The 15,629-nt window shown below is 37.2% G+C and overlaps 2 protein-coding genes across 2 annotated transcripts; both read left to right on the top strand.

Moving 5' to 3' along the window:
- Positions 1 to 631: 631 nt before the first annotated feature.
- On the top strand, positions 632 to 4,978 carry LOC127804421 (uncharacterized). Its single transcript, XM_052341282.1, has 4 exons — positions 632 to 755; positions 4,068 to 4,586; positions 4,719 to 4,861; positions 4,958 to 4,978. Exons 1-4 carry the CDS (start codon positions 632 to 634, stop codon positions 4,976 to 4,978), a joined length of 807 nt encoding a protein of 268 aa, XP_052197242.1.
- A 2,405-nt stretch (positions 4,979 to 7,383) lies between these two features.
- Positions 7,384 to 8,729, top strand: LOC127804966 (uncharacterized). The gene is made up of 2 exons (XM_052342098.1): positions 7,384 to 7,756; positions 8,100 to 8,729. The coding sequence occupies exons 1-2, from the start codon at positions 7,430 to 7,432 to the stop codon at positions 8,682 to 8,684; spliced, it is 912 nt and encodes a 303-aa protein (XP_052198058.1). The 5' UTR covers positions 7,384 to 7,429; the 3' UTR covers positions 8,685 to 8,729.
- The last annotated feature ends 6,900 nt before the right edge of the window (positions 8,730 to 15,629 follow it).

Raw genomic sequence — 15,629 nt, 5'->3', positions numbered from 1 at the left:
GTTTCATTTTCTTTCCAAAATATTTTTGTATGATATTTTGTATTAATATATTATAAATTTATATTGATATCACACATATTATAATATATTAATGCGTAAGTATCATTTTAAATGTCAAAGTGGAGTGTCTAAATAGTATTATCAGGCAAAATTAGAAACTGTAATGCTATTTAAACAATTAAGTTTGTATATTTATCTTAATATGATATAAAATACAAGACATGGATGTAAGTGTGTTACCATAAGTTTCAAATTTAAGTATCCAAATAGTATTTTATCAAAAAGTGTAAGCTGCAAATTAAACTTTTTTGTAAAAGTTTAGTTGTAAAAGATATTTTTTGTTTCTTGTTTTTGTTTAGTTAAACTTTTGAACTTACCACAATTTTACACTTGTTTAGTTGTAAAATTGTGTTTTTTATTTTTTATTTTATGTATTTGTTACATTATAATATTTTGACAAAATTTTTAACATAGGACTAAATTATAATAACATTAAAAATTTAATAGTTATTTTAAGATAAATTGAAATATAAATTCTAAGTTGTTATAAAATATAAAATTCAAAGAGTAATATAAATTATTCAGCCAAAACATATATATACTTTATATGTTTCATGTACTTGCAGAAAAAATGCCTAGTTCTGATGATCAACACGGACAGTCAAGAAGACCATCTCTGTGGAGAATTGTGCAGAACGAAGGTGCTGGTTATGACGCTCAAGTTAGCCTTTTTAATAGGAAATCTAAACGACAAGGTAGTGGCAACATTCCGCTTGCTCGGTTTCATTTCTACGTTTCGGGAAAAAATTATCTGGTCTAGTTTAATTTTATTTCAGTTGAGTTTTAATGAATTTTAATATTTAGTAATTAATTTTTAGAGTAAATTACACTTTATATTTTTAAGATTTAAAATAATTATAAAAATTATCCTTAACATTTGAAAAAATATAATAAGTACATCTAATGTTTAATATTATATTACAATTTCTTCCCTATCATTTTTCTCTCTCATTTATTTCTCTCTCTCTTGGTTTGTTAGTGGTGGCAACCATCACTTCTCTCTAGTGACAACATTAGTTCACAACGGCAACAGTCCCTTTTTTCTTGGGACAGTGTCAACATCTTCTTATCGCCCTTCTCTTTGTCCATGCTTCTCTTGCTTTTTCTGCAAATCGAACACAGGCAACATGCTTGATGGGGACTTCACCTACTTGTTCTCCAATCCCATGCTTGTCATTTCTTTTATCATCCTGAAGCTTGTCTTTTCTTGTACATTTTCTGCCCTAAATCGGTCATTAACTTATTAATCATTAGAGGGTCGCTTTTAGAGCAAGCCCTTCAGTAGATCCTAATGGTTTCTTTTGTAGTTATAATATTACTTCCATCTGAGAAGCTTGTGGCCAAAGGAGCTAGCTTAGTGGCATGGCTGGCTCAAGAGGTTCTGAGGCCTTAGGCGGTAACTAGTTTAGGGGCCTCACCCACATTTATTGCCATTGTAGGGAAGGGAGGGGACTGGCAGCGACAGTCCAGTAGTTGGCGTCTGCAAAGGCAGCAGTGCAAGCTCTCTCTCTCTCTCTCTTACCACCCTAGTGACCAAGTCTTGTCGGCCGTCTCTCTCTCTCGCGCTCCATCTCATTCAGTCTCCGTTTGTAAGTTCGATCGGCATCTCGTCGTCTCTTCCTCAACTCCACCTCCTCGGCTCAGTGAGCCCACTCAGCTCACATATGCAGGCCAACAACATCAACAACTAGCTAGCAGGGGAAGGGGATGGAATTCCGACAGTCGGAGAAAAGTAGGAGGCCAACAATCGGTGGTGCAGCCGAGAGGCGAGGCTGCTCTCTCTTTCTCTCTCACTGGCCGTCATTTTACATCTTTATGAACCGATCGCCAACCGGCATCCTCCGCCTTTGCAGTTTGTTTCCTTCCCCGCCTTCTCCTTCATTCTCTGTTGGGTAATCGGCACTTGTGAGAGCCCCCAACCGGGTATCCCGTCAGTATAGGAAACCAAAAGGAAGTCCTTCGAGTGAATAATAAAGAAGCATAATTCTACCATACACATTCCTAGGGCAACAGCCAAGCACAACAGAAACATGATATATACATTGCCAAAGAGATGTGGAGGTGTCAACGTCACAATATAACACAAAGACATATATACAACACAATACCAAGGGGTAACAGACACTTTCCAAACACGTAAAAACTGTAAGACTCCCCCCAAAACTTGATGGTTGGGACCACCATGTACACGTTGCTACCTGACAACTTTGATACTACCACCCTTGCCCCCGATCTTAGCCTTCCCTTTACCTAGAATGATGTAAAGTAAGGGTGAGTCATAAGACTCAGGAAGTATAAAGAACAAAAGGGTAATAGTGTTGAGGGAATAACCCAAACCACCTATCACCTGCATACACATATACACATCCATACCATGAACCTTAAACCATGTAGTATACACATAAATAAACATGCATATATTGGTCTTTGGGGTCCACATAAGACACACTGGTGCCCAAGTCCCTAAATCCAAACCTGCATGCTGCCATGAACTAGCAAGAAAATCAACATGAGTCGTTGCTCCAAGATCCGTACCATGTGCCCAGGTCCTGATACCAGCATATCGAGCCAAAGCTCCCACCATAATAAACCGAGCCGAAGCTCCCACACCAATATATCGAGTTGAAGCTACCTCAAGATGGTCCTCTTGTCACCCGAGCCTGTGGATGTACATCCTGCAGATTAATCTGTCACAAGCATTAGTAATCATGTAATGCAAACATATAAGAAATGCAATGGTGTAGTAAGTAAAAACGTGATACAAGGCCCCCCATAAAACTAGACATCAAGCTATACTTTGCCCACATAGATATACACACGCAATGTAATGCTCGTGCACAACCACACCCTAGTTGTTCTAACATGTCCGTGCCCAAGCATCCATAATATGTGACCCCCCAATGATGAAAACCCAAACCCCAACTTCATATCAACATAATTAAAGGTTGTAAAATACAAACAAGGCGGGATCGATCGATAGATTTCTGAGCGTCCATCGACAGTTTATGTCTCAGGGATAACCGGTCAACAACTTGCTTGAGCTAGTCGATAGTTAATTCCTCCCACAACATCAAAATGTCAACAATTTTTCCCAATCGACAACCCCTGCATCCAGCAATCCGAACAACAACATTAAGGACACAAACCAACATGCATGCACCCAATTAGAGCCTACCCTAACATGGTTAGGCAGCATTCCATGAAGAACCATAGGGAGAACCAAGCCCTATTCAAGCTCTTGGAAGAAATATAACAAGATTGCCCAAATGAGACTAGAAAATGGAGAATTCAAACAGTAGAGAGGGCAAAAAGGAAGAGGAACTTTCCTTAAACAACATGGAAGTGAAAGAGAGGGGTAAGAAATGCCCGGATACATCCCTTTTCTTCTTCTTTCCCTCATTCTTTTCCTTCATTCTCTTTCATTTCCTCTTGGTCGATTGATGCTCTCTTCTCCTCTTCTTTTCTCTTTATTTATATAGCCCCTTAGATGATGTAGAAATTCCCTTGCACATGACAAAGTCTTCTAGAAAGCACCCATCGAGCTCCACCACCTCCTAACCAACCTGAAAGTGGCATGGGAAGCTGATCTTGGTAATAATTGGTTGACAATCTCGAGAAATCTGTCAAAAACTTCATCAATCGATCGATAGTTCAATGCAATTTGTCGACATGTTCCTCAATCGATAGATAATTTGCGGCAATCTGTCGACATCTGCTACCTGCAACCACCTCCCCCTGTTACACCCTACAAACATACACCAAATATACTTAAATACCGCAAAACCCCAAACCCCGATAACGGTACGTTGGCCCCCCCCCCCTTTTTAGGGTGCCCTAGGTGTAGGCCTTAGCAGCCTCCCCTTTGAGAAGGGCTTGCTTGGGGGGTTCATGGTGTCATTGTTGTCTAGGTGTTATATATTTATTAGTGCAGGTTTTTGAAGAATCATCCCGAGTTACTTATTTTCTTCTCTTTTCTTTTTCCTAATGCCCCTAAACTTTGATTTCAGGGTTTGATAAAGTCTTTTACGAGGCAGTGCGACGCGGAGACTTGAATGCGGTGAAGGAGATGCTAAGAAAAAATAGTGAACTGTTGAACACCGAATTCACCTTGTTAGAGAACAATGCTCTCCAAGTTGCTGTGGTCGCCAGACAAGAAGATATTGTTCGTCATTTGTTGGAGCAAAACCCTGATCCAGAATTCCTAAAAATAAAAAACGGTTATGGTGACACGACGCTTACTCTAGCTGCCGCTACAGGGTCGAGGGCTATCGTCCAATTGTTAGTTGAGACATACGAAGACTTGGTGGATATCAAGAATGCTAAGAGAGAGTTGCCGGTTGTTGTGGCTGCCTTCTGTGGATGCGAGGAAACATTTCGCTATCTTTATGATATCACTTTGGTTGAAACTCTTTATGTATCCAAGGAAGATCAAAATTTAAACACAGTTCAAGTTGAGAAGGAGAAAGCAGTTGGCTATCATAATGGGTTTATGCTTTTCAAAGCATGCATCACAGCTGAAATCTACGGTATATGCACGTAATTAAATTCCACTCTAGCAAATTATTACAGTGATCGACACACACACATATATATATATATATGCTATTTGTAAGTAGTAATCATTTTTCTCCTCATATCATCGTATATATACCGTATAGATATTGCTTTGGTTGCATTCAAGGAAGCGCAAAATCAGTGCATTGAAGAAATGCAGAAGGAGAAAGGTGAAACACTGTGTTCACTAGCGCTTGATTTCAGAACACCAAGAATAAATGGATTCCTACCTTGGCTATTTCACAATGTCTCCTCGCGTGAGCACTATACTTTTCTCATTAAAAAAATTGAATTTATTTATGTTTCATCAGTTATTATTTATTGAGGTTGGCCTTTTGTGCAGGACTTCCAACATGGGTCTTAGCCTACGTACCTATCGACTCCGGTAATTCAACTTATTCCAAATTTCCTTTACTTCTAGGGTTACTGGGCCATAAGCCGATAGCTAGTTAATTAACTGCGTGCGCGTGTTTAATTTCTAGTTTTTCATAAGAACTATATTTATAGTCTTGTATATATATATATTGATTTTCGAACTTAGTTTTTGGAAGGAAACATACTAAATACCTTAAACTAAAAAGTTCAAGCCAATAAATAAATAAATAAAACGATCCAATTAAATCGAATTCATTCTTAAAAGGTTCCGTTTAAATCATGATTTTTTATTGTTCTTCATTTAGCGTGAATTATATGGATATATTATCAAAAGTACAATCTAGCAGTAATTTTTGTATGGTGCATTCAAGTTTCAATTTTTAAGGAATACTAGACTCATTGCCTTAAATTAATTTATTAAAAAAAAAAAGTCAAAAAAGGTGCTTGTAACCTTGAGATTTGACCTAAATGCAATGGTATCTTGAGGTTGTGAAAATAATAGTGACATCTCTTGATTTTAGAAACCTTTGTTGCACTGGACCTTTATCATTAATTAGCCTCAGTTATTTCTATTATATTTTATTTTGCTACAGAATTCGCCCACTAAGGGGCAAAAGCGCAAGGGTATAAAATCTCAAGTCAATGAACAAAGTCCATCCTCTGCCCATAGTCAAATAGGTTAAAATAACTACACCTACAAGCTAAACCCAGAAACATATATAGGCCAAACATAAAAAGAGCAGTAGTACACAAGAACATGGCCATCCAAGACCAACAAGGGGCAACCTAAATCCCAAAGACCATTTGTAACCCTCGAGTAAAAAGAATAACTATTGTCGCCGCTATAATCTTCTTTAACAAGTCATTGCTGACGACCTACGAAAAAATGACCATCACATTCTGGAGTTAAAAACTCACTTGATTGAAAGAAACATCTGCCTCAACTGGTCAAACTACCATTAAACATAGCAAGCACACTAAGTCTGTCTTCAAACATTTTTACAATATCCATAGAAAGCCAAAACTTTATACCACTGTTGGATAACCACCCTTACCTTTGTTTCACAACGAACAAATTAACATTCCCCTAATAATGAGAGATGCAAAAAGATAATTGGGAATAAGGATAAGACCTATAGCAAACAATGGTATAAGGGAGATGTCAAGTTGATGAGGATTACAACCAACAAAAGGAGGAAAAAATACATCTATGCAAAATAAGGCTCGACAAGAAGGAAAATATACTAAGGAGAAGAAGACTGAATGGGTCGTCCATCACTCATACCATGAGCAATGCCCTAGCTGAATGACCATCCAACAACCAACAAGAAGAAGAGGACCAGATGATGGTGCCGGTGACAAAACGATTAACAGCAATAACAGTGACAAAAGCAAATGAACCCTAAAAAATGAAAACACCATTGGGATCCCTAGAGACAAAAGATCTCTAGGGCTTAGTTATTATAATTTTTTTTAAATGACTATTTATGATGCCCTCATCTTCCCAGTCTTTCTCCCATTTCTCTCTTTCTGTCTATTCCTTACCCACCTTCTCTTTTCTCTTCTTCTTTAGCTACAATGGATGTGGCAATTGATGATTCCTGATGTAACTCCATCTTTTCTCCCCACCCACTAGATCTCATTACTCTACCATTCCACAATCACTACAATCCTCGATCTTCTTCGACCTTGGTTCCACTCTCCCTTTCTCTCTTCCAACCGAGAGCGCTAGGATCCAACCCACCCCGATTGGGGAACTACTACAGTAGTTTTTCTCATTTAAATTATAATTATTTGTTTTATATACTTATATAATATTTTCATAGAAAGTATATTTTGATATATATATATATATATATGTATTTAGCTTATAATTAAATATTCTAGAAAATAGTTTTATAATTAAAATATAAATTTTGTAATTTATAAATATATTTTTAGGGTTTAATATATATTTCTATGCTATATTTTCTGTATTTATAATAGATGATAAAATATTTATTTTTAATTTTATAATTATATTTTCAATAATTTTATCAAATGAATTTTTTATATAGTTAGTTTAGTGATAGAAAATATAGAAAAAGGAGAGAGAGGATATGAGAGAACCTTGGCTAAAATGATTAATTTACCTTGGGTTTGAACAAGAGAGGTAGATTCTACTATTTCTAAAACACGAGGAATACTTTTTGCAATTGGGTCAAACCTCAAGTGTGGTTGTTGCAATTTCCTCAAAATAAACCCTTAGTTCACACTGATGTGGTATTTTAGGGAGCAATTATTAGTTTAAAATACACTAATATCAAAAGTTGTTCATGTCTTTGTTTCAATGACAGTGCAATGGGATTCTGTTAAAAAGTACAGGAATCATCATGGACATGCTCCTAAATTGTTGCGTTACATATGCAAGGAAATATCAAGTTTAAATCGGTATAATATTATGACCATTCTGGGGAATCCAACATTTACAGCTGTTTTTCATGGGAATGTGGATTTTGTTAAAATAGTTTTTGAAGAATGGCCTGATGTAATGTGGTTGGAGTTCAGAGGTTCATGCATTTTTAGTCTTGCGATCTCAAACGGGAATGAGAAAATCCGTAGTTTTGTTTGTAAAAGGACTGAAATAAGCCTTTTAGCAACCATAATTAATCCCGATCCCGAGGTTAACACCTTCCTTCATCAAGCTGCAAAGTTGTCACCGTCCCCTCAACTTAGCCAATTTCTTGGTCCAGCTCTACAAATGCAGAGAGAGCTACAACGATTTAAGGTTTGTCTCATAATTTTATGTTATTATGAAGCAACTTCTTTTCTAGTTCCTTTCCTTCTCTTTTGTTTGTTTGTTTGTTTGTTAGTTTAAACTATGAGAAGAAATGAAAGATTTTTTCTTTTCATGATAACAAATGTTTAAGACATATTCCACCATTTTATTTGCCTTATTATACTACTAATCTTGTATTTCAAATTTTTTTTTATTATTTTTATTTTCTAAAATATGCTATTTTTATTTTTATTATTTATGTTGGTGAGAGAGAGAGAGCGATGTAGTTAACCATTTATGAAATATTTTTTAATTGATGTATTTAATTTCGACGTGTATCCTTGATGTGTAGGAAATGGAAAAGATGACACCTATGTGCAGAAAATTAATGAACAAAGGCAACCAAACTCCAAAAGATTTATTCAATACGGAACACATGAACCTCAAGATAGAAGCACGAGGCTGGTTGAAGGAGATAGCACAATCTTGTTCAGTAGTGGCGACGTTAATTGTGACCATCATGTTTACTGCAGCATTTACTGTGCCAGGTGGCGAAAACGACGATACAGGCCTTCCTAGGAAATTGGGATCAAAATACTTCACCATTTACATAATTTCGGATGCACTCTCATTGCTCTTCTCTTGTACTTCGGCTATGATATTCCTAGGAATTCATACGTCGCTCTTTAGAGAAGACGATTTCCGGATCAAGTTGCCCCTCGCCTTGATGTTTGGCCTTCTCACTCTTTTCCTATCAATTGCAACAATGATGATCGCTTTTGGTATTGCCCTTTTCATAATGTTGCGGGAGCATTTTATGTGGGTCTCCATACCCATGCTTATGTTAGGAAGTATTCCAGTTAGCATTTATGCTATACTACACGTTCAAATATTCATTCACGTCTTCCGTTCTACCTTTCGAAGCTACGTAAAATGATTTGCTATCGATCAGAGTTTGCTGTAAAACAAAATACTGTATTGATTTCTTTTCCTTCTTTCTTTCTGCAACGTTTTAATACTTTATCTTGTTTGTTGTTACTACTATTTTCTTTTTCTTTTGTCTTGATTCTATATTATTCTCTTTTCTGATGTCCTTGTATTATGCACACAAATCATGCTTCTTATAATGTGTGTGTATATGTTGAGACACCCATAACTTAAAAATATGCTTAATAATAATAATAATAATATTCATACGAACTTCAAGTTTTAGAGCAAAAATACTTGAGAAACAAGATTTTATAAATTTATATAAACTTTAAAGACATACAATATAGCAATTGTGTACATATAACATAAGAGTTCAATACTGAAAGTCTTTCTTTTGACAAAAAAAAGAACAAGATTTCAATTCTTGAAAATTCTTTTTAACGAGCCACCATGCTCCGATCTCCTCATTCATGATTACCTGAGAAAAAAAATATAAGGGAGGCGAGATTATGCAAATCTCAGTAAGCACATATGAACTACAAACGTGTTTTAAAATATAGTATAACATAAACTTGCCACATGAACATAAGGAGACACGATAGGATCTACAACTTGTCGAGGTAAGAATCTACGTGCGTAGCGCTACTAAACTCCAGTCCCATAACTTACTTGAGAACATGACATGAATGACCACATAAACATGATTTTCATGAGTTAAACATGTAGATAGTTCATATCATATTGTACTTACCTTCAAACTTGGTTGGAAGAAAAGATAGATCCTCTTATTTGATCCTGTCAATTTGGCACGAAATCACCTCAAGACTACTTGGAATGATTTGTAAACAAACCTATTACCCTATTTATAGACTTCTCAGGCCAATCATATGTCACCACCTTAGGGAGTCATCATGAAGCCTTATTTGCCACCTCAGGAGGGGTTATCTTGAAGCCTTATCCTTATCCTCAAGTGGTCACTCCTAGGGGGTTATAAAGCCTTATCTTATCCTCAAGTGGCCAATCATGTGCTGCCACCCCGAGGTGGTTATAAAGCCTTATCTTATTCTCAAGTGGCTCATCATGTGCTGCCATCCCATGGGGGGTTTATAAAGTCTTATCTTCTATCTCCAAATGGCCAATAAATGCTTGCCACATGATCCAAACTTGTAGGCTAAGCAAACTTGGACTTCAAAACGATCCAAAAGTGGAATGGAATGTTATTTGAGATTCGTAATCATGATCCCAAATGGTTTAGTTGGCTTAGTTCATTACCCTAACGATCCAGTCGCAAAGTTTCAAGAACTACACCTTAGCCTGAACTTTTCGGGTAATTACATTTAGACCCTTGCAACTTGAGTAATTGCATTTAGACCCATTGTAACTTGATTCTCGGGCCATTTGTAATTACATTTTATCTCGTGAAGAAAGGATAAATTATGCTAATACCTTAAGATTTTAGGTAAATTACACTTTTACCCGAATTTTAATATTTACGATTTTGCCCCTAATTCATAAACTGAACTTTTGTATCAAGACTTTCACAATCTCTTGAAATGTCATATTTCCTCAAGTATCTGAATCTAAGAATCTCGAGTATTACATCATATTTGAGTTTAAAAATCTCGGGAGTTATATATGTATTTTGGCATATCTTCACCTTTCCAAATACATTATCTAAGGTGTAGAGTATCATCCTTTGGGATTAGTCAATACGATTAGTGCTAATATATATATATATATGTATATATATTATAGCTACCAATAAGTTGTAAATTTCACATAATCCAAATTACAATTTTTTCCTTTTGATGTTTCCTTGTGAAAAAATTACCAAGTAACAATAAATAGGTCATAATTAGATAGTGATTAATTGTTAACATGATTGGCTCAATTTTTAGTCTTTACAAAGTTAATAATGATGAGAGTTTTCCTCTCATTTCCCTTCATTATAAAAACATTTAATGATGAAAACTTAAACCCATATTTAATTGTAGGCCAATTAGCACCAAAAAACCAAACATTTTTGGGTTTTTGCGATTATATCCAATCGTTTCAATTTTGGTAAAAAATAAAAATTTTATGAAATTAGTTGCAATTTTGGCTAGCTCTCTAAATCGAATCCCCGGGGTTGTGCCTTTGCATAGGTAGCATGCCACGTGGCCTATTTAAATGGGACCCATATTTACTGTGCAAGAAAAAAGGAAAAAAAAACAAAAATTAAAATCACGTTGGTTACGTGGTTAACCGCGGTTAAACCCATAGACATTCAAACCCTACCCTAAACCCTAAACCTTACCCTGGAAAGAGCACGAAGAAGAACCAAAGGCCAACGGCGAAGTCCTTGAGATCATGAAGAGTCGAACGACGGAGAGAGGAATTGTAAGAAGTGGCGTTCGTGCTCCCAACAAGGAAATCGACGAGTTGAAACAGATTTGCAGATCTCCCAGACAACACAATGACCAAAGAGAGTCGTAAAGGAAGCGGCGTTCATGCTCCCAACAATGAAAAAAGGTCAGTGTTCCCTCTTATAGGACGTCACAAAGTTCTTTACTTTCTTGACGTCGTATGCTTCCTTGCTATTGTTTGTTTATTTCCCGTCGAAATAGTATTATTCTTTACCTCCGTGCAACCATTTATGATTTCAATTATATGAATTAGGGTTTTTAAGTTGGGGAAACAGTGATTAGGGTTTATTGGTTAACTTACGTTTAATTTAATTAGAATGCTCTTGTATGTTTCAGTGATTAGGTGATTCATTGTATGTTTAAGTGATTAGGGGGTTTAATTTTTTTTTCTTTTCTTTTGTTAACAGTTGCCCTGTTGAGGTATGGGTTGGTGGGAAATTCACTCCTGGTCCACTGCGTACATATGTAAGTGGTACATTTTTATTGGGGGGGTGGAAGAATATTATTGAAATGTCCTATCAAGATATTGTAGTGAAGTGTAAGGAGGAAGGTTATGGGGAATTGTCCAAGTTAGGGTACTACAAACCAAAGGGGGAGTGGGATTATCAAACCTTAGTCCATACTGATGATGAAGTTTTTAGGATGTGGCAAGAAGGAATAGAGTTTGGTTTCCCTAAGATTTACATTGAATGTAAATCAGGTGAGTCCAGTGGGAAAGAGATGGGCAAGGACGGACGATACGATGTTGATGTACATGAGGATCAACAGGATTCTGAGGTTGGTGTTCATTATGAAGCACCAATTGAAGTAGCCATAAAGGATGCACATAATGCACTAGACACTAGTGAGGAGGACACTGAAGAGGATGAGGATTTTGATATTAATACAATTGGTGGGGATGACCCTAAAAGTGATGACAGCTAGGTTGAGGAATGTGAGACCGATGATGAGGAGTTTTCGTTTGCACAGAATAACAAGAGAGTCTTTAAATCAACCATTGTTGACAATGGTGAAGGGTTAGGTGTAGATTTTGACTTGAGAGAGGATGAAGGACACCTTAGTGAATACATGGAGTTTGATGAGGAAGGCTTTGACACTCCATGCAGTAGTGCCGAAAGTGATTTGTTAGGTGCACAAAAAAAGAAAAAAAAAACCTTTGGTTTATAACCCACGCTGTGACCACACTACAATTAATTTCAAAATTGGCATGCTTTTTGAGAATGCCAAACATTTTAAGGAATGTGTCTAGTAATATGGAATTTGCAATGGGTTGGCTGGAAGAGGTCGTGTCAAGAACGTGTCGAAGGGGTGTGCACAAGTGGCTGTCCATGGAGCATCTATGCTGCCAAGAAGTAAGGAGAGAGGACATTTGTGGTGAGAAGATATAATGCTGAACATCATTGTTTTAGAAGTCTAACAAATAAGCAGGCCAATTCAAACTGGTTAGTTAGAGAATTCCTCCAAACATTCAAAAGAAATCCTTCTTATGGTGTAGAAGACATGGCCCTTGACATGAAGGACAAATATGCACTAACTGTGTCAAAGTGGGCATGCTATAGAGCAAGGACAAAGGCACTCAAAATGCTTAGGGGTAGTTTGGATTCTCATTATGCAAAACTCCATGCATACAAGGCTAAACTAAATAGGGTTGACCCTGAAGGCAACTTCGAATTTGAGATAGACAGTTCTGGACCTAATGGGCAGCCTGTGTTCAGAAGAATGTATGTAGGATTTTCAGGCCTTAGGAAGGGCTATATTATAGCTTGTAGGCCATGTATTTGTCTTGATGGATGCTTTTTGAAGACCCTAATAGGAGGTGTCTTGCTGAGTGCAATCGGGAGGGATGCGAATAATCAAATGTTTCCTATTGCTTGGGCTGTTGTTGAGGGGGAAAATGAGAACAGTTGGAGATGGTTTTTGGAGAATTTTTTTGGGAAAATTAATATTGTTAATGGACTTGGCCTAACACTTATTAGTGATCAACAGAAGGTCTTGCCAAGGAAATAAAGGATCTTATACCTCACGTAGAGCATAGGAATTGTGCAAGGCATATTATACCAATTGGAAAAAGTTACACAAGGGGCAGGAATTGAAGTCATTGTTTTGGAGGTCGGTTAATACAACCCATGAGGCAGGTTTTTTTAGCTTCATGGAAGAATTGCAAGCATTGGATGCCACTGCGCATGAGGATTTCATGAAGCAGAACCCAAAAAGTTTTTGCAAGGATTCATTAGTACTTGGCCCAAGTGTGATGTTATAACCTCCAATCTATCTGAAACCTTCAATGGTTATATGTGCAAGGCAAGATGCTTTCCAATAATAAACATGTTAGAATGGATTCGAACATCTTTAATGGAAAGAATGTATGATAAATACGTGTTCGGATGAAATTTGTCCAAGGATCAGAGATACATTGGAAATGGCACAACAGGGGACAAGGCATTGCATTGCGAGACTTGCTGTGGGACATAAGTTCCATGTTGGCATTGCGGACCAAGGATATGTGGTCAGTCTAGATGAACACAAATGCTCTTGTAGACAGTGGGACTTAAGTGGCCTCCCATGCTCCCATGCTTTGGCTTGTATACACTTTATGAAGCATGATCCTGTTGACTATGTAGATCGATATTATAGAAAATCAGAATTCTTTAAGGCATACCAGTATGCATTGGAGCCATTGAATGGGTTTTCAATGTGGCCAAAGATAGATGCTACTCTTATACTGCCCCCCCCCCCCCCCATATAAGAAAATGCCTGGTAGACCTAAAAATAATCGAAAGAGGGATGTTCAAGAAACTAAAGAAAGGCAAGATGTGGCCAATCGGCATGGCATGCAGATGACATGCCAACAATACTTGGAAACTGGCCACAATAAGAGGGGTTGCACAAATAAGGACAAGGCGGTAGCACCAAGACCTCCAAAGGTATGAAAGTCTAATTACACATGTCCATTTTTTGACTTATTTAATTTGTTTCTTTGTTTACCCTATGTTTATCACAATATAGGCCAACAGAGGTAGACCCCGTGCCATATCCACTACATCAGCAACAGCCCCAACAACTGGCAGATCACGTTCCTCGGTAAGATTAACAACAATTGCCTCAGCAACAGCCACAGCAAGCACACCAGTAACAGCCACAACAAGCGTCCCATCAATAGCCACAGCTAGTGCCTCAATAAGTGCCTCAGTAACAGCCACAACAAGTGCTCTAGCTATAGCCTCAGCAAGTGCTGCCTCTAATGCCACAGTAAGTGCCTTAGCAACTGCCCTAGCAATGGCCTCAACAAGGCAAACAAGGAAAATATTAAGAGATCAAAGGAAGGTTTGTGTCTTTTGTGGTAGATTTGGTAGTTTTTCATTATGTTCATTATTTGCAATGCAAGCTTGACACATGATATTTCACCTTGACTTATATAGGAAAATCAAGGCTACGGATTGATGTTCTCATCAGAATCAGGCAATTTTTATGCAAGGGTAGATACTCTTTATTCTAAGCTTGCCCATGTAATAGAATTTATAATGGCCATCTAATCATAATCTTCTATTTATTTTCTTTCCCATTCAGATGCCAGGGGAAAAATGAGCTAGATATGTAAGTGGATCTGCATCAATATCTGCAGCGGCAAGGAATCTGCTGAACTCCCAACGGCATGAAGTTCAAGCAACTAGTGGATCACAACCCATGGCGTCTCAAGAACAAGCTCAGTCATTTACACCACTACCAACAAGGCAATCCCATCAGATATCCACTGCATCAGAAGTTGCTGCACCTAGAAGGCCAAGGCCAAGAAGATAACAACAAGATCCACAGTGATTGATTTAAATTTAGACTCTGGTAATTATGTCATTTAGGTTGTGTAATTTGAGACGATTTATCACATTTGGTCATTTGGGACGTGTAATTTTATACGGTATTGAGATTTGGATGTGTCGGAGATTTGGAAGATTTGTGTAATTGGGACGAATTTAAATTTGGAGGATTTATGTAAATTTGATTTGAGACAGTATTGTGTTGTTTTCAATTCATTCAAATGGGAACAATATATTGTATAGCTGATAGCATGCATATTTATACCATATTTTGGCATTTCACTTCATTCTTATTAGGCCATTTGAAGTAATTTTTGCTGATATTTCATTGTTTCTATTTTATTATGCTTCAAATTGTCCTTACACTATTTTCTATCTTACCTCTATGGATCCAGGCTTTAGGGAATATTGGATGGGCTAGAGAAGTGGCTCACTAAAGGAGCTTGGGCTTACTTTCAAGGAGCAAACTTGGGCTACTCAAATTATGCTGTTTTTGGGCTTACTTGTTTTCTGTTGGGCTAGGCCCAACCCTAGCCTTCCTAGCTTTCCTTTCTTAGCCATGTATTTAAGGCCTCTTAGCATTAATTTTCAGCATATGAGGATGATATAGAAGGAGAGGAGAAAATAGAGAGGATTCTGCCCGTTTTTGTTGTTGTAGCATTTTTCTGTTTTCTACATCTTTTGCTCCATTCTGTTTTCCTTGCTGTAATGATAGGCTAGAACATTTTGTAACCG

This window comes from Diospyros lotus, chromosome 6 (assembly GCF_014633365.1).
Source record: "Diospyros lotus cultivar Yz01 chromosome 6, ASM1463336v1, whole genome shotgun sequence".
Classification (NCBI taxonomy): Eukaryota; Viridiplantae; Streptophyta; class Magnoliopsida; order Ericales; family Ebenaceae; genus Diospyros; species Diospyros lotus.
The sequence above is the reverse complement of the archived record's forward strand: the minus strand, read 5'-3'. Positions and strand labels throughout refer to the sequence as shown.